Genomic DNA, 25,278 nt, shown 5'->3' with positions numbered 1-25,278 from the left:
CCCGGCGACGCCGTCCACACCTGGTCGCTGCCAGTGGGCACAGCGCGGGAATGCTGGGGGGGGGGGGGGGGGGGGGGGGTAGCCTGTGGGGGGGGGAGGGGGGGATCTTGCACCGGGGGAGCCTCAAAAGGGGTCCGGCCCACGATCGGTGCCCACCAATCGGCGGACCTGCCTCTCTGAAGGACCTCCTTTCCTCTGCCCCCCTGTAAGATCCATCCGACATCTTCTTGCGGGGCGGCCGCGGGGAGGACGGCAACCACGTAAATGACGCACACCGCTCTTAGCCCCCAGGGGTGGGAGAAACACTCCAGTTTTCACTCCGCCGTCGGGACTTAGGGCGCGATTCTCTGCTCTCCATGCTGGGTGGGAGAATCGCAGGAGGGCCGGGCGACACACGACACGCCCCCCTGGCGCTTCCCGCGATTCTCCCACCCCCCCCACCGCTCGGAAGAATCGTTGCTCGCCGTTGTTCTCCGGTGATTCTCCAACGCAGATGGGCCGAGCGGCCTGCCGTTCACGACCGGTTCACGACGGCGGCATCTGCACCTGGTCGCTGCCGTTATGAACATGGCGCCAAAAGCTGGTTTGATGCTTGTGGGGGGCGGAGAGGGGAGTGAGCACCACACCCGTGCTCGGGAGGGGACTGGCCCGCGATCGGTGCCCTCAGATCGTCGGACCGGCGTCTCAAAGGGACGCACTCTTTCCCCTCCACCGCCCCTCAAGATCAAGCCGCCACGTCTTGCGGGACGGCGGAGGGGAAGACGTCAACCGTACATGCGCGGGTTGGCGCCGGCCAACCTGCGCATGCCCGGCTGACGTCATTAGGCGCGCCGGCCGCGTCATTCTCGGCGCGCCGGGCCTTGACGCCAGCGACAAGGCCCGGTGGCCGAGAATAGCGGAGCACCGCTCCTAGCCCCCCTTGTGGGGGTGAATAAGGTGAGAGGAGCGGCCGAGTTCACGACAGCCTTCTCGATTTTCCACGGGAGCGGAGAATTCCGCCCATAGTCTCCCGATGGGAGAATTGCGCCCCTGTTTTTTTTTGCTCTACTTCTAAGAAAGAACTTGCCACCAAAACGTACATTTCATGACCTTGGAACACCTGCAGTGTGACCTCAGCCAATCAATTACTTTTCAAGTTGCTGCCAATATGTGCACAGCAAGGTCCCACAAGAGCAAAGAGATGATTGGTTAGATAGTGTTATTTTGCAGCTGTTGGTTGAGGGATAAATGATGGCAAAGTGACCAGAAGACCTCTCTTTGCTCTTCTTCCAGTAGTGCCATGGGACATTTTACATCAAATTAAAGAGCCAGATCGGAATTCAGTTTAATGTCTCACCAGAATGAGGGAATAATCACTACAACTAATGCAACTAAAGAGCAGTAAGAATAAACCATATTCAGGTCAAGCTGAATAGGATTGACAGATTGCCTTCTCTCAATGAAGTGCAATGTATTTTGGGTTTTGTAATTTATCTGGATTAAACAACGCCTTGAGGAAGCAGATTGTAATCTCTCATTTGGCTGTCTCAACAATTCAATTGTCTATTTCTTGCTGGAGAAATGAGGGGATTTTTAGTCCCCGTTCGGCGCAGGCACATGTCCCGTTACGGCAGGAAACTCTTGCGAGAGTCCCATAACGGGATTTGCAACAACCCCTCACACCTCCCCCCTCTCTCACTGGGGACGTAACCAGCTCACACCCAACGAGGGCGTGAACCTGATTACCATTATTTGAAATACATTTTAATATTCAAAATCGGCTTCATGTCAAATCTCCTGGGAATGTCAGATGTTCCCACTCACCAGCGTAACACCAGCAGGAAGCGCTAATGGTCTCCATAAATAGAGACGAGGGGCGGGATTCTCCCAACGGGAGACTAAGTGCCGACGCCGGTGTGAAAACCGGAGTGTTTCACTCCGGCGTCGTCGGCCGCTCCTCTCCCCCTATTCTCCCACCCCGGGGGGAGGCTAGGAGCGGCGCCGCGTCATTTACGTGCACCAGGCCTTGGCACCACGTAAAAGCGGCGCCGCGTAAATTACGCGGCCGGCGCTGCGTGAATGACATCACCCACGCATACGCAGGTTGGCCGGCACCAACGCGCGCATGCGCGGTTGCCGTCGTCCCTGTAGGCGCACCGCAAGAGATTTTGGAGTGATCTTGTGGGGCGGCGGAAGAGGAAGGCGTGTGTCCTTCAGAGAGGCTGGCCGCCGATCGGTGGGCACCGATTGCGGGCCAGACCCCTTTTGAGCGCCCCCCTGGTGCTCGATTCCCCCCCCCCGCCACAGGCTGCTCCCGCAGCGTTCCCGTGCAGCGACCAGGTGTGGTCGCGCCGGCGGGAACACGTTGTATTGGGCAGGCCGCTTGGCCTATCCGGGTTGGAGAATCGCCGTTCGCCGGTTACAAATGGCGGGCGGCGTTTCTCCCTAGCGGCCAGCCATAAATCTTGGTGCGCCGGTTTGGGGGAGTGGGAGAATCGCGTGCGGGTGCCGGGGCGGCGTGGCGGGACTTGCCCGGCACCCCCACGATTCTCCAACCCGGCGTGGGGGGGGGGGGGGCAGAATTGCGCCCCTAGCATTATGACCAAGCCAGGATTCAAAGGCCAGGGTAGCCCGGGTGGTCAGGAACATGGCATCTGGCACCATGCCACTGTAGGGGAAAATGAAATGAAAATGAAAATCGCTTATTGTCACGAGTAGGCTTCAAATTAAGTTACTGTGAAAAGCCCTAGTCGGTGACCCTATAGAGGGGATTCACTTCACATGGGGTGTGGAGGGGGAGGGCACTGGCGAAGGGAAGCATTCATTGCCCTGAGGACAAGTGATTGGGGGTGAAGGGGTGCGATGCCTGGAGGGCCCAATGCCAAAGATTGGGGGGGGGGGGTGTCTTTCACTAGGATTTGTGATCAGGGTGCCCTTTTTGTGGAGCCAGTCTTGCCAACATCTTTATGTTCCACCCCTCACAATGATGACACTAAACATGCCGCCCTTCTGAAAAAATGTCAAAGTGTGGGAAGATTTATATGAAAACATGCCTGTTTCTCAGGAGCGAAACACATCGGTTTCAGTCAGAACCTGACACTTTGTCATTTTGGAGAAAAGTCTGCCCGACAATGAAGGAAATGCAGAATTATTCCAGCAGTCTTATTATAGTGAAAGCCTTTCATTAAAATAATGGAGTGTATAGATTTTGTCAGAAAGCATTCAACACCATGTTGCATTTGCTTCACTTCCATAGTTGACACTGGTACTCAAGTAGTGACAATAAGCAGCCATTAATCCCACAGACTGCAAACAGATTGAAAATTACAAAAAGAAAACAAAGAAAGGAAGAGAAGGAAAGATATTGAAGGAAAGGGAAAGAAAGAGAGAAGACATTAAATGCTACTTGCCTATCCATTTTGGTTGCAACAGACAGAGCTCGGGACTTTCATATAAATATTTTTGGCTTGAATGAATGTGGCAGTACTTCGCCTTGGGACTGGCCAATCCACTTCTTAGAAATTGTGCAACGTTATCAGACCTGTATCTGCTTTATTTCTTTTGGGGAACTGGAGTCAATTGGAATCAGAAGGAAAACTCTCCATTGGTTGGAATCATACCTGGAAGATGGTTGTGGTTGTTGGAAGTCAATCATCTCAGCTTGGATAATATCCAGGCTTGTGGCTGACAAGTGGCAAGCTACGTTCACGTCACCCAAGTGCCAGACAATGACCATCTCCTACAAGAGAGGATCTAACCGTCACCCTTTGACATTCAATGGCATTCATTTGCTGAATCTCCCACAATCAACATCCTGGTGGTTACCATCGATCAAAAACTGAACTTGTCTAGCCATATTAAAGCTACGGCTACCGGGGCAGATGAAAGGTTAGGAATCCTACGGCAAGTAACTCAAAGATTACTGTAACTTATCTATTGGACATATTTCACCATAAACTGCTTTTTTCTTCTATCAGTCATGACACAGAGATGCATGTAACATTCATGTGTTTGAACGTCAGTAGTTAATAGGATATTTTTATGAGATTACTGGATTATGACTACCAAACAGGATTCAAAGCAAAAGAAGATCACAATTTAAGCTTCTGTGACTTGGCTCCACTGAAGTCAGAATCATGCGTTGCTCTGTTACTATTTTGTGTATAGCAGCAATGCTGCCACAGCAGCCCAAATCCTTGGACTGGATTCTCCGCATCCCAACGGCGAAATCGCAGTCGGCGGCGGGGTGGAGAATCCATTACCCCGCATGGAATCGGGACCGGCGATGGTTCCCCAATTCTCCGGGCCTCAAAAAGGGGTGTACTCAGAGTACGCCGCACCGCGTATCCCCAACTGCGGCCATTGCTGGAGGTCTGCCCCGCCATTCTCCGCCCCCAAACGACCGAAGTCCTGACGGTGTGGATCTAACATGGCCCTGCTGGTCGAGATACTAAAGTGGCGGCTGCGGACTCAGTGGCAGCTGCGAGGCCATACTGGTCGGGGGCAGGCCGATCTGAGGACAGGGAGGCCTTATATGGCACCGGAAAACTGTTGGGCGGGTGGTCCGGGTCGGGCACGTGGTCGAGTCAGGAACACTATGTTTAAGGTTTATGCTGGTTCATTGCTAGCCCCTTTCAGGGCCTATGAAAATGTTGCCCTTTCACGCCATTTTTTCTGGCGTGAAAGTCCACAGTTTTTACAACGACGTGGGGATGTAGTCCCAAAAACAGAGAATCTAGCCCCACATTTTGTCTAATTGAACCATGATATTTGAGGAGGGGAATTTATTGAGGGAACTTGAGACCATCATTATTTGGCAAAAAATTAGCATTGGGGAAATGGATTTATGGACACATTCTTATGTGTCCACCTCCACCAAGTACATGGGTGGGATTCTCCATTCCACCAGTCGCGAGATCTCGGCCATGCGTTGTTTGCTGGCAACGGGATTCTATCATACCGTGCAAAACCCGCTGGGGGGCTGCTGTGCCTGTGGGAAAATTGAATCACAATGTCCAAAGAATATCTGCCCTTGTTGTCCATCTGAGTATATAGGATTCCTTGTATATGCTAGTGAGGACTCTCCTGGTTATTTTACAAAATTCTGCATTAAATGAGTATGCACCATGCAGGCTGCAGTAGGTTTTTACAGATCTACAGTGGCCTGATCAGTGGTCCTCGAGGACCACTGATGAAAAGCTGCATTCATTTATGCCTCACTTACTTTTCTATACGCGACACTCTGGGTCATTGTCAGGACGTGCTCTTCTCCCACCAAGACACAGCTTCCCTTGTTGAGGGCCTGACTGGAAAGCTGTGAGTGGCAAGGTAGCACAGTGGCTCGCACTTTTGCTTCACAGCTCCAGGGTCCCAGGTTCGATTCCCATCTTGGGTCACTGTCCATGTTGCACATTCTTCCTGTGTCTTCGTGGGTTTCCTCTGGGTGCTCCGGTTTCCTCCCACAAGTCCAGAAAGACGTGCTGTTCGGTGAATTGGACATTCTGAATTCTCCCCCTGTGTACCCGAACAGGCGGCAGAATGTGGCGACTAGGGAATTTTCACAGTAACTTCATTGCAGTGTTGACGTAACCCTACTTGTGACAATAAAGATTATTAAAAAGAATTGGAGGCCAGTATGGCATCTGTTGCTTGCTGGTATTATGCAGATGAGGATTAAAGCCTAATTTCTAGCAAGACTCGGGCCACCATTTTCAGACAAGCATTCCACATAACGGCTATTTCGTGCACTATGAAAGCTTCCCAGCTTGGCCATTTAATTAGTTCGTACAGTTTACTTTTGAAAAATGGTGGCATTTAAGAGCGATATTCACTCTGGTGTTCCTAACTTAATTTCAAAACTCCTTACATTGAAAATTAAGGTGAACCATAACCAGGTGCATGTTTGCATCATTGTTATGTTTTATGAAAAAAAGCTTCTTTATTTTACAAATGCAAATTCTAAATCTAATGTGCTGCAAAGGTAGTGGGCCCACAATTTACTTCCCAGCAATACAAGAACATTGACACAAATAGTAATTTTTTTCTTATGAGAAACAAAGTTTGGGTTTTAAGTGCATGATTGCTGTAAGAGCAAACAATGACCCAGGGATGAAAATAATTCATCATTTTGTGAGATTCTGGGAAAGGAGATTGTGGAACAAATCTTGATTTCGCAAAGTGCAGGATATTTGAAACTTAGGAAAAGAGCAAAAGAGGAAATCGCACCAGATTATTGAACATGCCATTAATTCATATAAAGTACCAATCATAAAGGTGGAAGAGAGAATCTAATGTGGAAGTGTCATTTTTTTTTCAGTCTTATTCCGAAGTACACAAGAGATCCTTGAGCAGTCTCCCAATACATTAGAATAGCATAGCTCTTGAGCAGACTTGAGCTCATAGAGGCATATGAAGGAATATAAATGACCTTGATGTAAAAGAAGAAACCGAGCTTGATGGAATCAATTTTGTAAGGAAGGTGGTAATTAAAGCTCTACTTGAAGTCAGTGGGGGCAGCAAGGTCAATGGATAAAGCAAGATTAAGGATGGAGACATCAATAAAATGTTGCATGGCAACTCTGATGGTGGATTCACAGAGGATATCGACAAAGATCAAATTTGCTCAGAGTGCTTCAGACTGAAGGAGTCATCAGGTGTGTTGGGCAGATATTATACTAAGAAATAGCACACGTTTCTTTCACCCATTTATCGTCACTGGAATGAAAATAACCTCCAAACTGCGAGCCAATATCATAAAGGGTATTGGAGGGATTCCACTGAATCCATAGAATTCCTACAATGAGAAGGAGGCTATTCATCAAATCCAGTCTGTATCGGCCCTACAAAAGAACACTCTACCCAGACCATTCGCCTGCCCTATCCCCGTAACACCACGCATTGATCATGGTCAATTTACCTAACCTGCTCATCGTTGATGTTAGAAATGAGACTATTGTCACGATTTACTGGCCGTGTCCCACTGGAATCGGGATGGGATGTGGGTGGTAGATCCCAGGAGAGGCCTTTCAAAACTCACTTAACTCTGACAATGCCAGATCGAACCCGCCTGCGGGATGGACTGGCCTCGCCAAGGAGACCCCAGTGGGGTGCCATTCAGCACTGGTCCCCACAAACGGGGACCAGGAGGAACAGCATAAAGGGTCCTCAAGCGATTGAAGAACCCAGGTGGCTTGTACTGGGCTGAGTGGCACCCTGGCACTACTGATGCCACCTAAGTGCCTTTCCACTAGCACCCTGGCAGTGCCACACAGGCACCCTGGCAATGCCACAATGTATCAGCCTGACACTGCCAGGATGCGCTGGTGACGCTTCAAGGTGACAGGGGTACAGCTAAAGTGCTAGGCTGGCATTTTACCCGTGCTGGGGTCAGGGCCCTGGGTTGTGGAGAAGCCTGAGGGCCCCCTTATAGGTGAGTAGGGGCTTTGGAAGTTTAGGGCTCATGTTGGGAGGTTGAGAGTTCGGGGTGTCAGTGAAAAAATGGCCACCCAATCTTCTCTGCTCGCTGGAACTCTTGTAGTGCAGCAAGGTGGACGAATTGCGCCACAGTATGGTGATATGCCTGGTAGATAAGTATTGCATGTACCCAGCAGTGAGACCTCCCCCAGCAGGTGACCATGTATGCCGCAGTGTGACCCTCCCACCACAGGTGACATCAGATACAATTCAGGGGCAAATTAAGTGATCCTCAGAAGGTGGTAGGACTACATGAGGACAGTCGTGCATAGGGGTAGTTTCCAGGGGACTCTAAAGGAAGCTCAATGATACTTGCTCTGTATCTGATCATATAACTGACCACATGTACATTAATAAAAATCCTAGTTGCGACAAGTCACCAGCAGTTCTGTAAGAACTGTAGAGGCGAAAAGTGCTCGTTATGGACTCTGTCCCCATTCAGGTCAATCAACTCCCCAAGTTATTTAGGATTGTACTAATTAGAAGAGTGTGAGAGATCTCACAATAATTTCAATGCAGTGTTAGTGTAAGCGTACTAAGATTAGTATTATTATTATTAGAAACTTACAAAATTCTAACAAGTTTAGACAGGGTAGATTCAGAAAGAATGTTGTGGAATGGGGATGGTGGGTGAGTCCAGAACTAGGATGATGACAAGGGGTAAACCTTTTAGGACTGAGGTGTGGAAAATGTCTTCACCCAGAGAGTGATGAATCTGTGGAATTCACTACCATAGAAGGTAGTTGAGGCCAAAATGTTGTGTAATTTCAAGAAAGAATTAGATATTGCTCTTGGGGCTAAAGGGATTAAGGGATATGGGGGGAAGGCAGGATCAGGGTATTGAATTTGATGATCAACCATGATCATAATGAATGGCGGAGCAGGCTTTAAGGGCCGAATGGCCTACACCTATTTTCTAAAAATGTACGATTCAATGCCCCCTAGCCTCTTCCCCACCCATCCATTGAGTAGTTTTTATAATCCTTCCATGATTTTCTTTCGTCATTTTTTCTTTCTTTGCCCCTCACACATTTTCAAAGGTAAATTAAGAAATTCAGCTATTTTTGACTATTTAGTGCACTTTCCAAAATAAATATGAAACAATGGCAAAAATTTGGAGTGTAAAGTTTTACTGCTCAGACTTGCATTCAGAGAGATACAGTGGAAGAGGTCAGGGGGATAAAAATAGTTTCAAGATTAAAAACAATGGCAGATGGATTACAAAGTGCTATTTTTCCTGGCAGCTGAGTGCTTGTCTGCCACATCCCCTGGCAAATTACCAGTGCTGGAGAAGAGATGGTGTGTTCTCTCACCTCTTCCACTGTGCCCATGTGACATTTTCCGGTGGTTTGTGCCACTTGCTCCTCACGCAGGTGCACTCTGACTGGCATGCGCGCGTATGGTAGCACAGTGGTTAGCACTATTGCTTCACAGTACCAGGGTCCCATGTTCGATTCCCGGCTGGGTCACTGTGCGGAGCTTCTCCCCGTGTCTGCGTTGGTTTCCTCTGCCGCTCGGTTACCTCCAACAGGTCACCAAAGACGTGCTATTCGGTAACTTGGGCATTCTGAATTCTCCCTCTGTGTACCGAACAGGCGCCGGAGTGTGGCGCATAGGGGTTTTTCACAGTAACATCATTGCAGTGTCAATGTAAGCCTACTTGTCACAATAAAGATTATTATTGTTATATCTCTTTATGCTGCCACACTCTCACTGATATACATGCAGTGACGTGCACGCACAGCTTTCCCACGCACACATTGGGTGACTTTCCACAATGTAGGTCTGCTGTTCAGACCGTGGGTGCACTGACTCCAGCAGCTGACGGTAATGTATTCTTTTTGTTTCTGTCTCGATTTGGTGTGCAGCTGGTGTCCTCGTATTCCTGACGGTTTTGTGTTTTCTTCAGTGCATGCTACCTTTGCTGGTGAGGGGATGGGGTATTCTCTCTCCTTCCAGTGGAACTGGTTGGTGTCCTTTTCCGGTTTTTGAGTGCTTCGTGTAGCACTCTGCTCGCTGTTGTGGGTCTGATGCTGAGGCTGGGGGAGCAAGGTGGGGGAGGGGGGTTGCCCTTCCCCGCAACGTGATGACATTGTGTTCTTTGTTTTGGTTTTTGTCCTTGATGAACAGCTCATGAATTTGCTGCCTCCTGCCTGTTTTGTGTCTTCCTTCGGTAAGTTGCTCTGTATTTGGTTTGGTTATCATATGCCGAACCTGTTCTGGACTGAACTGTGCCCCTCTTGCGAGAATGGAATGGTTTCTCTCTGTCCTGTGCGTGCTCTGTGTTGGAGCGGCACTTTCCGGTGGCTGGGCTGGTGAGCCTATCCGCTGATGTAATTGGTGGGAGGGTGGAGGGTTAGGAGTGGTGATTGTGTTCTGGGTGCCAAGTGATTGGTGTCCTTACTTTATTGGCTTTTGCACTTTGGATACTGTCAATAAACCAAAATATTTGGGGTTGGTTAGTTGCTTGCTGCTGCTTGTAGCTTGCAAGGCCTGGAGGCTGCTTTTGCTGTTTCCTTCCTTTTCTGTAGCCAGAAAACAGGATAATTTGTTCTGAGATACCTGGGTCCTGGAATACCAAGCTGAGGGGGACGTAATGAATTGAGAAGGCAAATCCGGTTTGAAGCAAGACGAGACAGCGGGGACTTGGTGCACAATATTGGTCAATCGTGCCCAAAATAAGATTTCAACTTTTTCCATTAATCACGACCGGGATGCAGCAAATGCAACTCGTACCAATTTTGGGTTTGCAGTAGGTGGGTGGAGTTATAAATCTTTAGGTTTAACTTGCATTTTTCATTGAAAGGAAAGAAAAGGGAAATTATTAAACAAACTGCCATTGTAACTGAGGAAGAAGCGGAGAGAAATTATTTCAAATGCCTTACAGCTGCTATGGTGCCGCATAAAAAAAATAAAAGATACCCGTGTAATTTTTAAAAATAAAGTAAATTTAGAGTATCCAATTCATTTTTTTTTTTTCAGTTAAGGGGTAATTTAGCGTGACCAATCCACCTACCCTGCACATCTTTGGGTTTGTGGGGCAAAACGCACGCAAACACAGGGAGAATGTGCAAACTCCACACGTCCAGTGACCCAGATCCAGGATCGAACCTGGGACCCTCGGAGCCATAGGCAGCTGTGCTAACCACTGCGCCACCGGTGCTGCCCTAAGATAACCATGTAATCATAAGGTGACCATGTACTGCATTAGGATTCTTACTGGAGCAACATTGGTGGGTGCAAATTTGGGGAAAGGAATCCCTTTAAGTACCATTTGCCCACCTGACAAACTTGACAGTGATTAACGGAGAGGACAAATGAGGAAAGAGAGGAAGTAAGTTAGCTGAAATTCATCAGGCACCAAACAGAAATTTAGATGAAAAGTTAAGCTGAAGGAAGTGATTAGAAGAGGGACAGAGAGAAAAAGAATGTAATCACTGACCATGGCAGGATACTGTGAGGGAAGATTATCATAGAATTTACAGTGCAGAAGGAGGCCATTCGGCCCATCGAGTCTGCACCGGCTCTTGGAAAGAGCACCCTACCCAAGGTCAACATCTCCACCCTATCCCCATAACCCAGTAACCCCACCCAACACTAAGGGCAATTTTGGACACTATGGGCAATTTATCATAGCTAATCCACGTAACCTGCACATCTTTGGACTGTGGGAGGGAAACCGGAGCACCTGGAGGAAACCCACGCACACACGGGGAGGATGTGCAGACTCCGCACAGACAGTGACCCAAGCCGAATCGAACCTGGGACCCTGGAGCAGTGGAAGCAATTGTGCTATCCACAATGCTACCCGTGCTGCCCATTTTCATGGTTTGATATTTATAACAAAATAATTATGCAAGCATAAAGATTTCATTTACAATACACTACAAATAGCAAGCAGCAGAACTCTCCACTAATCATTGTGTGAGACTTGGTATGTGTTTGTGAGGTGGCTTACTCTTGTGTCAAAATGCTAACAGATTCATGTTATTTTCCACAAGTTGATTGTTATCGATGTAATCGTACCTCAAACATGATTTTGTTATTTTTTATCATTGTAATTTTAGTCCTGCCTGGTATACATTTACAAATGTTTCTTCCCTTGTGATTCATCTTGAACAATGTCCTCAAATTAAGCGGGAAGAGTTTCACAGGACTAACAATTGGGTATTTCAGTACCTTGTACACATCTCCATATTTGTCTGAAAGTCTAGATAGTGAGAAGCAGCAAGCTTTTTACGACAGAGAAATCACAACCAACCCCAGTCTTCCTCATTTCATGTCCAAACATGCATACCTTCCGACTGGGGATTATTTAATGATGATCAGGACTTGGGAACCAGATTAACATTTGCCCTCTGACCTTGAGACTCTGAGGCCACCTTCTGGACAAATAGAATTATTTGTGCAAATATCCATGATATTTAAATAAACACAATCCAAATATGCACTGACCACACATTCATGCAACAGTAACCTGAAAATGGTCGATGAAAGGACTGAAAGTGAATTTTCTCTGAGGCAAATTGTCTGTCTGTCGTAACGGTGGTCTTCAATTAATTAGGGTTATTAAAGCCATCCTTGTTTGTGAAAAAAACTGGTGTAGCAGGGAATGGGATCAATAAAATGACATGATAATACAGTTCAGAATTGTTAATATCGCTTATATTCTATAACTCTGCAGATGCACAGTGGGGTTTAAAAGTGATCGATGTGACCATAAAATGAACCTTTGTGATTACTACTGTCAAAATGGAGGGGTTTGCCCTTTACTGCATTTAATGAGCCTCAGTGCAAGTAGGTTTTGACCTTATGCCAAACACTGTTCTTTGCGATAAAACATTGAATTCCAGCAGACTCATCATGCATTGGTGGCATGTTTCAGTGGCCTTGTAAATTAATTGCTTTTATGCATGGCAGTGTTGTTGGCCTATATCAGAGCTAATCATCTGCTCAAAGCATTGCTGTTTAAACAACCTGCTGTCTGAACCATAATGCATGTTCCTAAATGCTGTTCACTTCTTGCTGATATCTGTAGGTGCTCTCTCCTCTGGAGGTTGTAACAGTTGCAGTACATTAATTTTACATCCTTATTGGTTCATTTCAGGTGTTCAGAGAATGTCAGGCACACAGTGTGAAAGGCCAGCTCCCAAGAGCAGCAAAACTGAAAACACAAGAGGGAGTAAGTATTGGAAATCCATGCCTCACTGGAGTTGATTATATTCGTTTTCTATCATGACACATTGGGTCTCTGTGTTAATTTGAGGCCACCTTCTCGGGTAAATGGATTATCGGGCTACAGGATGACTTCATAGAGTTGAGCCAACCTGCAGTTCACAAATGCTTGACATGTGTGGCAGGATTTAGCCCTTCGGTTTGCATCTCAGAAATTCCAGCTGATAGCTTTTAACTCAATCGGATTATCCTTATTGTTACTTTAGTGAGCAGGCAATGGTTAAAATAGCATCCCAATTTTATTATATAGTGTATAAGAAGGCCTTCTCTCATTGATTCTGATGTACCAGTTGAAGTCAAACCTGAACAGGAGCTCAGAAGAATAGAACTGCCACGTGAATACTGCTAACACAAAGATCTTTTTCAGAGAGGTCATGGATTGAAAATACAAATGGAAATATCACATGTCCAGTCTTTTAGACACAAGTGCTCTGAGAAGGTAAAATGAAGAATGGCCAGCAGCGCTGCTGAATGTCAGACTGATGCAAGGATTGCTTTTAAACTGCCATTAGATGACAGGTCAGGGATAAGTCTTCTTCAGCATAGAAGCCCTTTAAAGAAGAAGTGTTTTCATTTGAAAAGAAAGAAATGTCTGGTGCGATATTGATTCAACCAGTCCTTTCTCAGTGTTTGTTCTCACAAAGAAAATAGATGGGGCAGCCAAATCCGGAGCCTCCTGGATGGCCAGGTGCAGAGGGGGCAAGAAATAGCAAAAAAGAAGCTTATGTCAGACCCTGAGAGCTTAACACTGCAGAAGGTGTGGAACTTGCAGCAAGTGTAGCGGTGAGCGGTGCATGAAAAATACCAACAAGTAAAATCAAGCGGCAGAATTTTCCCGAGGGTCAGGCTCTGACGGAAATCCAGAGTGTGGTTATCCGGCTGAATGTGTGATATGCCTGTGAATAGTACTGTACAAAGTCAGTAATGCGACCTCCAACCAGCTGGTGACAGCCAGAGATCAGTCACGTCACATGAGATGCCCATCAGTTGGTAGTAAGGCAGATAGAGTGAGCTCCCAGAGATTTCAAGTAACCTAGTCTGTATAGTATCTTTTGTTATGTTTCCATGTGTTAATCAATAAATATCATTCTATTAAGTCACCAGCAGTTCTGTGTGCATCATTGCCAACGGCAAGGTCACAGAACACAACATGTGTCAGGTGTGCAGAACATTTAATGGTAAAAACAAAAAAGACAAGCAAAGTAGGCCGAATTCTTCCGTCGACCTGGTGAACTAAGGCCATCTGGATGCAGTAAACACGGTGAAGTTAGAGACGGAGTTTAAAGGCACCCCACCAGCTTCAAGTCTCAGGTACATAGAAAAAGATTGGCCGCTTTTAAGCAGCAATTCGGATTCTATATTATAGCCCTTGGCCTGCAGGCACGGCTTAACAAGAGGCTTATTGCATTGCTGCTCATGGTAGCAGGTCCTCAAGCAACCAAACTATACAATACCTTTGCCTGTGACAGCGAAGAGGAAAGCAAGAGCTACGATGAGATGATAAAGTACTTCAATCGGTATTGCTCTCTGAAAAAAAAAATGAAGCATGTGAACTTGACACATTTAATATGCGTACCCAGAAAGAAGAGCTTCAATCAGAAAGCCATATCAAGATGTGTAATGCAAGTGAGCGGGCTGTACAGCAGACCAGCACACTCAACAAAAATACATCTTGGCGCATCATAGAAGAAGATGCTAGCGCCATAAATGCTGTGACGCAGTTGAAAAAAGAAACGGGTCTCAATGCGGGTGGCCATTTTGGGCAGCCGACCAGACCCACCATCTAATGCCAGAAATGTGGCAACCGACATGGCCCATAGCAATGTACAGCATATGGAAATGTATATTCCTGGTGTGGCCATACAAATCATTTTGCGGAACAATGTTTTTCGCGTCCTACTTTGAACTACATAAGTTGATGACATGCACCTGGAAGAACAGTTCTTAATGATCTCATTTTAACTAAGGATCAGAAGAGTCCAACCAATAAAAGTCCTTCTGAACAGTCGTGACGATAGCAATGACAACCCTGATACCATCAAAAGCGGATGGAAAACTCAATTTTTCATGAATGACACATTGATAAAATGCGACCTCCGACATGGGAACGAGGGCCAACCTCATCAGTCTGTCCGATTTGCACGGGCTGCATGTTAAGCCAAAAGTTGTCAATTAACCGAGACTGCCGATACACCACGGTGGGAAGGAGATTGAGATGCTGAGTGAATGTGAACTCAAATGATGCATGCACAACACAACTGACATGTTACCATTTTGGATATGACAAGCGAGTCCATCATAGGAGCAGATGTGTGTGAGACCCTGAACTTAAGTTGAGCGGCTGTATGTTCCAGACAGCGAGTGGCCACGATTACTATGACTCTGAACGTGATATGCTGGTGTCAGGTATTCGACGAGAAACAAACTAAAGTCCAGACGGAGGACGACAAATCAGAGACAGAGATGGTGGATCCAAAGTACACTGCAGAGTTCTGCTTAGCAGTCTTCAAAATAAGGAGATGCTCAGTGACATGATACAGGGAGCCCATCCTGCAGCATCTTCAAGAGGTTGCCGTAAATTTCTCAGGTTCGGGACAGTCTGGAATTCAGGTTTGAATCGATTGAGTATTTCACAAATGAGCTAAAACATACTGGATGGGTCAGGTTTCTTCGTATTTACAATCACGGGGTGAACAAGCTGCCACATCGATGGAAGAAGAAAAAAATGTCACACTGAAAACCATTCAAATGAAGCAATCGCATGAGGGTCAGAGTACTCGTGAAGCAGCGATGAAAACTGGACTAAATTACCTTTTTCAACTTCTTCACTCCTCCCGTGGTTCCAGAGCACGGAGTGTTAGATGGAAGATCTGCAGCAAGACTTGCTGCTGATTTGGAAATAGGTCAATTCCTGCATGAACACAGAATTCCACTAGTACTGTTACGATGATGAGGAGTATGATGATATTAACTCCGATGATGAGTGCTACGATGATATCTACAAAGACCATGAATGTGATGAAGAAAGTAAAGGCTCAGTGGGTGAGTCAGATGAGGGTGACTATGAAATGCGAGTAAGGTTGTTTTGCGGGAGTGATGGTAAACTAAATGAGGAAGCCTGTGAAGCGCTGCTCTGGTGGTTTGGCGGGAACGATGAGGTGATCATAAGGGACACCCAGTCTGCGCAGAACACCGAGAAGTGTGAAAGCTCTGAAATGGTGCACGCAGAGATGGAAAGGTAGATTGCAGTAGCGGACACCTCGGGGAAAAAAACGAATCAGCTGCGAACAACTAATAACGGAAGATATAATACTCATTCTGGAGCAACTGGCTCCAGAGGCATATGGTGAATTGTCTCAGGCCTATGAAATGTTCCCGTAGTGGACACACCAATATTTAACACAATTCCACCGAAAGATGAATGAGAGGAGCAGATGGCTATGTCGGTACGCAGTTCTACGATGACGGGTGATACGCATATAATATTACAAGACTGGGCAGCGCGGTGGCGCAGTGGTTAGCATTGCTGCCTCACAGCACTGAGGACCCGGGTTTGAATCCCGGCCCTGGGTCTGTGTGGAGTTTGCACATTCTCCCCATGTCTACGTGGCTTTCACCCCCACAACATTTTGGTGGATTGGCCACGCTAAGTTGCCCGTTAAATGTGGGGAAAAAATTGGGTACTGTACTCTAAATTTTTTTAAAAATAATTATAATATTAAAAGACAAAGATGAGCCATACTTGGTTCTTCTGGACAATTTGACCTATGCATTGTAATTTTGAGTGAAGAGGGTTCATAACTTGGGGCTGAAACACATGATGCAGGAACAGCACCAAACGCTGGGATGTGGGTCCAACCCAGACATCAGGGTGCAAGGCTCCGCAGCCACCCATTGAAGGTACAGACTTGACCACGACAGCACAGTCCCTAAGAAGCACTCCAACACGAGACGTCTCAGCAGATGATCAAAAAATTATTGCGCCCATGGCGCAGGCTGGTGGCAAGATGGGTGTGACCAAAACCAAGCGAAAAAGAGGAGCAGTCACAAAATCGCTCTCAAAACAAAAAAGAGGAAGAGAAGGAGAGTGACGATAACGTGAATCCCACCGATGACACCAAGCAAGAAGACATCGGCAATGTGGCTGACAGTCCAGTGAGTACGCTGCGACGCAGCAGCAAAAAGCATTGTGTAAAGACATGAAAGAAGCTGCTGACGCAGGCATGGCCAGCAAGGATACCGGTCTTCAGGATGCATCGTCAAAAGGCTAAGGCACAAAAGACTGATACGGAAACCAGTCTTCCAGAAAGCTGACAAGAGCCCAGACGACCAGCGGGGTGAACCTTTCAGAGATGCACAATGAGCTGTCCACAAGGGCCACATTTAGCAGCCATATCATTTGAACTGAAGCACAATTGAATCTGTATATACATGTGTCACATGTGTTAAACAATAATACCAACATGTTTTGTATATAAATATTAATATCTCCAAAGGAAGCGGGGTGAGGTGATATGCCTGTGAATAGTATTGTACATAGTTAGTAATGCGACTTCCAACCAGCTGGTAGTGCCAGAGTTCAGTCATATCACGTGATACACCCATTAGTTGGTGGTAAGGCGTACAACAGGCAGATGTACTGAGCTCCCAGCGAATTCAAGTAACCTAGTCTGTATAGTATTCTATTTGTTACCTTTCCCATGTTAATCACTAAATTATAATTCTAGTTAAGTCATCAGCAGTTCTGTGTCCATCATTGCAATGGCAAGGTCACAGAACACAACACTGCGCAGCTGAGTATGTCCAGATTTTGAACCTTTTGAAAACAGAAAATTAGGGCCATGTTTTGAGCTGGCAAGGCCAGCTTCACAGTGATTGTGGAGCTCTCTCCATCCCCCCCCCCCCCCCCCCACCCGCTCACCACCCCCACATACCCCATTGACACCTGAAATAATCCCAGGTTGCAATAGTTTTTCCTTCAATGATTTCCTTTGTGTGTGATAGAGTGAGAGATGTGACATTTTAAACTGCTGGGGCAAATGTGCTAATAAATAATCTAATTTATTTTAAAATTTACAAAAGCTTGCTGCTGGAAAACCTTTAAATGGGATAAATCACTGAGGGGAAGAAAATAAACGAATCTCCCATGTTAAGAACATTTATCATGGGTAACAATAAAACACACAAATGCTGTCCATGACATTGGTATCAAGTTCCAAATGATTGTGCTGTAAACTATCAATTTACTTCAAGAATGAAAGAAAATTGGGGTCCAGGATAGCTAATTATCATTTATACATGAATGCAAGGTTAATATATTTCATGTTTCCATGGGGACATGGCAGAGGAAGCCATTTTAGGGATTAGGTTACAGGCTTCCTTATTAATCAATGAATATCACAGACAGACACCAGAAGCTCTGGGTGGTCCACAGAGAGAAATGGCTGATTGGCTTTCTGATCTACCATTATTAGTCGAGGAGAGGTATCTGGCAACCATCTAAGGATTTGTCATGACATGGCCAAGGGGGAGAATAAGCATCACAATAAACTTTACTATTTGGATGGATTTAAGAACCTCTTCAAATACTGAGGAAAATGTCCAGAAAAGTTCCCCTGACGTTACTACTTGGCAAAACGGAGATAGGAGGAATTTTGACCTATTTGCTAAGACCATAATTCATTGGAGAGTGTCATGTGTGATAAGATAAAAAGGCGATGTTCCTTAAAGTTTTAAGTTGGCTAAAAAAATGAAAAATACCGTCAGTTAATTTTTTTTCAAAGTAATTTGTTTCATTAAAAGTTTTTAAAATGTCAAATCTTGTGTAATTCTTTCACCTTGTAACTGCAAGATCGAATCTCTTTTTAAATTGTTTGTCCCAATGGAGACCATAACATATTGCACCTCAGAACAGAGTCAACTCATACATGGTTCATGGTGATATCAATGAAAACCAAGAACTACAGTATGCAATTTATGTTTATTTCTAATACTGATCATAGCAACTTTATAACCTCTGAATTATCGGATCAGCATACCTGTGATATATTGAAGGCAAACCAGGGTATTTGATTCAAAATATGCAATATTGTGCATCTAGTGTTATACCATAATGTCACTGTTGACAAACCAATGGCCAGCTCAATATTTGCTTATTCTGCCATGAGAAAGCACACGTCTAGAATGTCTAACTGTACTTGAGTACTTCCCATTATATTTGACGGAAGAAATCTGGTTGATTGAGTTATCTACTTCTGTTCTTCTTTTTCAGGAAATATCACGTTTATTGTGCCACTTGTTATCCTGGTCCTTCTGATCATTGCAGTTGTTGTTGGAATAATCATCTGCAAAAGAAGACAACGGTAAATGGTTTTAATTGTAATTCATCCTTGAAACAATACTGGATATTGAAAGTTTGCATTCTGTAAGAATCTGGTGGAAAACAAACTCAGGCAATTTCCATTCACTTCTGACCAAATAGAAGACACACCTCTAATTCAACATAAGTTTGTATTAAGTTGGAAACTCTGCAATCAGGGAGGCCAACAAATCGTAGTTTGGGAAAGGGAGAAATGTCATGCTGTTCAAGTAATTTGCTGAGGCATGTTGTTGAGGTAGTCGGAAGGTTGTTACTTTATATCTGACTTGACCTGGAAATTCTTGTGGATGACACTAATAGCACAAAGTAGAAGTGATCCATTCATCTTCAGCAATGTCTCTCACCTTGATGAGTCTAAAACTTTTAACAAATAAATATTTAAAACACTGGTGTAGTTATTATCCTAGGCTGGTGGCAATTTCTTCTTTTTGTACATTGTCCAACAAACCCACAGACAAGTTTGAAGCCAATGATTTCTATTTGAAGCTAAAGTACTTTGAAACAAATTCTTTAACGCTGAGATTCAATGTTAACATGTTTTGGTGACCTAATGATAGTGTGAAGACTGTACGGAGGCATCCACTGACGAATGGAGGGATGAATGTGGAAATTGGAAATCCAACATACAACATGTATGAAGTTGACCGTAGTCATGAAAATTCCGGAGGTTTGCTGGATCCAGAGTTTACATTAGATCTAGAAAAGGTATGTATGTTCTAGCACCAGAAAATTGCTGATCCTCTGCATCTATTCGGCAGAAGGGTTAAAATAATTGCTGAGTCATCAATAAATCAATAAATATGGAAGTCATTGGATGAGATTAGGCGGCCCACAGTAGGCTGGTGGCAGAATCTTCTGGTCTCGCTGCTATAAATGGGATTTCCCATCGAATCCACCCCACAGCGTCTTGAACAGCCAGACGATTCTCGCCATTCATTTTGTATCCTATCCGGCATTTACTGGATGCACTGTTCTGTGCCAGGGTTTCCGAGAAACTGGTTGTCCATAAGCATTAATGGCCGGAATGTTTAGCTAAGGTGGAGATCATTGACAATACTTCTAACTAGCAATCCTATTTTTCTTTCTTGTATAACATTTCCAAGAGCCAATGACAGAGATCCTGATTCAGCATTTAATTATGGGTTCCACTCTGTTCCCAATGTCACCTCCACAGAACATCTTGATGTTAGCCTGTGTAGAAGGAATTTACTAAAATCTCTAAATATACTTTAAAAATGTCTATTTGTTTGGTCAATGCACAAGAGGAGGCATTATTGGAATTGTTTGCGCCGAGTTGAAAATGTTATCACTCAGTATTTCAATATTCAATATTTGAATTGGAGCAAGCAGAGACTTGGCAACCCTTAGGGTTTAATGAAATTATTATCAGTAGATCACTTACGGAGAATGTGGAATCAGCTGCCTATTGAAAATATGAGAAATATCCATTTATATAATTTCTCTAAGTGATCATCATTGTTACCATGAGTCCGAATATCATTATCTGCTTGCTTTCAGTTTACAACCACAGATATTGGTGGATATTCTGTTAAAATACATACTGATTTTTAATGGATAATACTTAATTTATCTTGATGGGTGTGGCATGGTGACGCACTAGTTAGCACTGCTGCCTCACAGTGCCAGGGACATTGGGTCAATTCCAGCCTCAGGTTACTATCTGTGTGGAGTTTGCACTTTCTCCCCATGTGTGCATGGGTTTCCTCCGGTTTCTCCAATTTCATCCCACAGTCCAAAGAGGTGCATGCTAGGTGGGGTTATGGGGTTACTGGGTTAGGCAGGTGAGTGGGCCGATGTAGGGTGGTCTGTCCGAGGGTCATTGCAGCCTTGATGGGCTGAATGGCCTCCTTTTCCACTGTAGGAATTCTATGGTTCTATGCAGTAAAATATCTCCTGCAATAAAAGGGACAACAACATGGATGCAGAATTGGCAGAGTGACAGGAAACAGAGCAGAAATGGTTCATGGATTTCTTTCAGGCTGGAGGAAGGTTTGCAGTGGAGTTCCCCAGGGGTCAATGATGGGATTCTTGCTTTTCCTGAAATATCTAAATGTCCTGGTGCTTGGTATACTGGGCAAAGATTGCACAAGATATGAAACTTGGAAGGAGGCAGATGGCGTTCAATACAGAGAAATGTGCAGTGATTCATTTGGTTGGAAGAACATGGACCGACAATATTAAATTAAGGACACAATTCTAAAGTGAGTGCAGGAACTGTATATGTACACATATAATTGAAGGTGACAGGACAGGTTGAGAACACAGTTAATAAAGCAGACAGTTTCCTGCACTTTATTAATAGGGCCATAGAATACAAAATAATAATAATAACCTTTTATTGTCACAAGTATGAAGTTACTGTGAAAAGCCCTAATCACCGCATTCAGAACCTGGGACCCTGGAACTGTGAAGCAATTGTGCTAACTACTGTGCTACCATGCTGCCCTAGTTAGTCCACTGCAGTAGCTGAAGTCTATGGGCTAGAAAGCTGGTCTGTGATGCAGAACAAGGCCAGCAGCGTGGGTTTAATTCCCGTACCAGCTGCGAATTCGGAATTCTCCTTCTGTGTACCCAAACAGATGCTGGAATGTGTTGACTAGGGGCTTTTCACAGTAACTTCATTGCAGTGTAAATAAATAAATAACCTTTATTGTCACAAGTAGGCTTACATTAACACTGCAATGAAGTTACTGTGAAAAGCCCCGAGTCGCCACATTCCGGTCGGTGCCTGTTCGAGTACACAGAAGGACAATTTAGAATTCTCAGCTGGTACGGGAATTGAACCCGCACTGTTGGCCTTGTTCTGCATCAGAAACCAGCTGTCTAGCCCACTGAGCTAAACCAGCCCAAATGCAAGGAAGTTATGTTGAACTTGCATACAACAATAGTACAGCCTCAGCTGGCGTACTGTGTCCAGTTCTGGGCACTGTATTTTAGAAAGGATATAAAGGAAGAGTGCAGGAAAGATTCAGGAGAATTGTTCCAGGGATGAGAAACTTCAGTTATGAAAATATATTGGAGAAGTTCCTTGGAAAAAAGAAGATTTGAGAAGATTTGATTGCGATATTCAAAATCATGAGGGGTCTGTTCAGAGTAGATAGGGAGAAACTTCTCACTTGTGAAAGGATCGAGAACGAAAGGGCACAGATTTAAAGTAAATGGTGAAAGGAAAGTTTATCTGAAAAGGAAGAATGTGCAGGGTTATAAGGAGAATGGCACTAAATGAATTACTCATTCGAATAACCGTTGCAGACATGATGGGCTGGATGGCATCCTTCTACACTGTGACAATTCTGTGATTCTGTGATTGAGAAGAATTTCAAATCATTTTGTTGCCACCTAAACTTATTAAATGCACACATGGCAACACCAATGTAAAGTCAACCCACTTCCAGCCCTGATAGTCACAGTAGGTGCATTTAATGAGTTTGAAAGTGACTGAGAATAGCAAACTCTCATGAAAGATTGATGCAAATACAGAGTCATAAGCACAACATTAAATTGATTCTAAAACCATCATATTGCAGACCTTGAGCTGCTGTTGCTGCGGGCATGCATATTTCAATTTTAATGAATAATAAATATAGTGTCCTTTTGTACCAGGAACAAATGCTAGATTAATATTGTCTTGTGAGTTTTGTACACTCAAAATCTCATTTGCAGTGTTCTGAGGATTTACTGACATTCAAAATTCAATAATGTGACCTTTGTCCTTTCTTCATTCGACAGCCGACAAATTACTCAAATCCTGTTTATGCAAAACTGTACTTGGATGCATCAAATTGCCGGAATTCTTTAGTCAGCACAGAGGAAAAGAAAGAATTGCTTCCAAAGAAATTAGAAGATGGCCTGAGGGAGACTGTTGCTTAGATTACCCTTTAGTCTTGTATCTTTTTTAAACACTGTATAAATGTATAAAGAAAGGATTAATTTTTCTATGTAATGACAGTGTTCTGATTATATTTTTTTGCATCAGCACTAAATGTGTTTTTGCGCTGAGGACTCTTGACTGACCCTTTGTCCAGTATTTCTGTTCAATGGACTGGGAAAGCCACCTGCACTAAACCACGTAGGACAAAACTGCTGATTGCATCTCCCATTGTATTTGTATTCTGTACTTGGAAAAATCACAAAAACCATTTGTTTTTTTTAATTTTATACCAGTTCTGTTTTTTGGTCGAAGTATGGCACATTTGACAATCTCGACTGCAAAATTAATAGATCTAATGAATAATTTTAATGATTATAAATATTTTTTGTCCCTGTTAGTTTTCCTATTACTAGTTTAGATACCTGTACTCTTGGGGGAAATTCCCTATTGTTACGCAGTTTTGAAAGTTGCCGTCGTCATCTCATCAGAAAAGATTAGGGAGAAATAGCGAAGTGAAACCTAAATCAAACTTATCCAAACTTCAGGATCTGACTGAATTGCTGGCTTGGTTCTTATTTAGCTTTTAATCGTTTTTATTTTAATATAATGGTCCATGCTTGACGGTTGCATTTTTACTTTTTTCTTGTGTCGGAGATCAGGGGACTTTGATATGTTTCTACTCTATCTGGCTTGGTTTGAGAAAATAAAATTGTGCATATTCCATCCAAGCATCTAAACCGATCATTTGGATTCATCCCCTTCACAAAGAACCTGTTAACTTATGAAGAGGGTTGATGTATGTTTGGGCCCAAAAATTGCTGTGCCCGGCCAACAAATTGTCTTGACTGTCAATTAAATTTGCCTGTTTAATGTTGATTATGTTTTACAATCGAAGTGTGAGATTTAAATGGTGCTGTGCACTTAACTGGGCATTGGGATCTGGGTAAACAGGGCAAGCAACTATGTGTCTCCTTAACTGATCAGATTGGACCATTGTGAAAATAGCTGCACAAAGATTTGAAAGGAAACTTAATTATGAATGGGGAATTAAACAGAAAGAAAGAAATATTGGAATGTGAGAAAGAAAAAAGTCAAATAAAACCATGGGCGGATTCTCCAGTCGCCAACGCCAAAATTGCGTTCAGCAATCGGCTGGAGAATACCCGTTTCTGATCAAATCGGGGGTGGCGCCGTTTGGATGACCTCAGGACGTTGACTGAGGCCCACCACCCGATATTCTGCCCTCGGCCGGCCGAGTTCCCGAGGGCATCAGTCGCTTGTACTATCAACCGTCGGGAGCTCAGCATGGTGGCTGTGGACTCAGTCCAGCGCCGCCACAGTCGGGGGAGGGCTTATCCGCGGACATGGGGACTTTAGGAAGGGGTTGGGGGTACTGTTGGGGGGTGGTCCTGAGCTCACGAGCCAGCCAAAGGTGGAGCACTATTTTGCAGGTTGGGTCAGTGAGCAGCCGGCGCGTTGTTGCACGGTGCGGACCCGGCAATTCCCCGGGCCATATCAGCAGCTAGAGCCAGGTGTTCTACGCTGCTCGGCTGCTAGTCCCCAGCCAAACAAAGGATCGGTGGCTGGTTTGCGGTGGCTGTTTTTTTTTGCCATAAAACACAACCGGTCCCATGCCGGCATGAGGACATAGCCTCAGTATCAGAGAATCCAGCCGCATGTATTTTTAAAAAACCTCCAACAATTAAAACCTGTAGGAGTGAGAATTCACACTTATAATGGTTTGTTTTCAGTTCCAGTAGTTGACTAATAGTAGTTACCATGTATTACATTGTAAAAGCCTACATAGACTTGAAATTACTTGACTTAACTTTCTATGAAGCATTTATTTCATTTCAATGCAAGTACAGGGACTTCATAGCACTCAGTGCAGTTGAATAGATAGCCAGACAGCTAAGTGCTTTTTGTTCGCATAGCTAAGGAGAGCAGCACACATCTAACGGCAAACTTTGGATTTCCACATGTAATTCTTCATCACCCTCACCTAAGATTGCTGGGAGGTTTGTCTGTAAATAGTGGTGAGCTCCATTATATTTATTATTTTGACAGCAATTTTTGGGCCATGACATTCCTTTGCTCGCTATTTTACAGAAGCATTATTAGTCTGGTAATACTGTATAGTCAATTACTTTGTTGAACTTGCAGACAGAAATTTCAATCATGCATCCAAGTGCAAAGTACAATTTTACCCTGCATGTCTTGCACTAATCTTGAGCTGGGGTAAAAACGAAACCAAGACAGGAAATTAAACGAGTCTCAAATTTTACTGTTTGGCTGGGGCTGATCAACACCAAGCAATGTA

General features: G+C 44.6%; 1 protein-coding gene across 1 annotated transcript in view; it reads left to right on the top strand.

Annotated features, from left to right (window-relative positions):
- LOC119962094 (low-density lipoprotein receptor-related protein 1-like) overlaps positions 1 to 24,315 on the top strand; it is a 2,271,162-nt gene extending 2,246,847 nt beyond the window's left edge. The window contains 7 exon segments of the mRNA XM_038789946.1: positions 12,137 to 12,216; positions 12,219 to 12,249; positions 12,491 to 12,508; positions 12,570 to 12,634; positions 18,959 to 19,049; positions 19,624 to 19,771; positions 22,817 to 24,315. Coding sequence (XP_038645874.1) covers positions 12,137 to 12,216; positions 12,219 to 12,249; positions 12,491 to 12,508; positions 12,570 to 12,634; positions 18,959 to 19,049; positions 19,624 to 19,771; positions 22,817 to 22,957 — 574 coding nt within the window. The 3' untranslated portion in view covers positions 22,958 to 24,315.
- Positions 24,316 to 25,278: the final 963 nt, after the last annotated feature.

The sequence above is a fragment of the Scyliorhinus canicula genome, chromosome 2 (genome assembly GCF_902713615.1).
Source record: "Scyliorhinus canicula chromosome 2, sScyCan1.1, whole genome shotgun sequence".
Lineage (NCBI taxonomy): Eukaryota > Metazoa > Chordata > Chondrichthyes > Carcharhiniformes > Scyliorhinidae > Scyliorhinus > Scyliorhinus canicula.
This window is presented reverse-complemented; position numbering and strand designations above follow the sequence as displayed.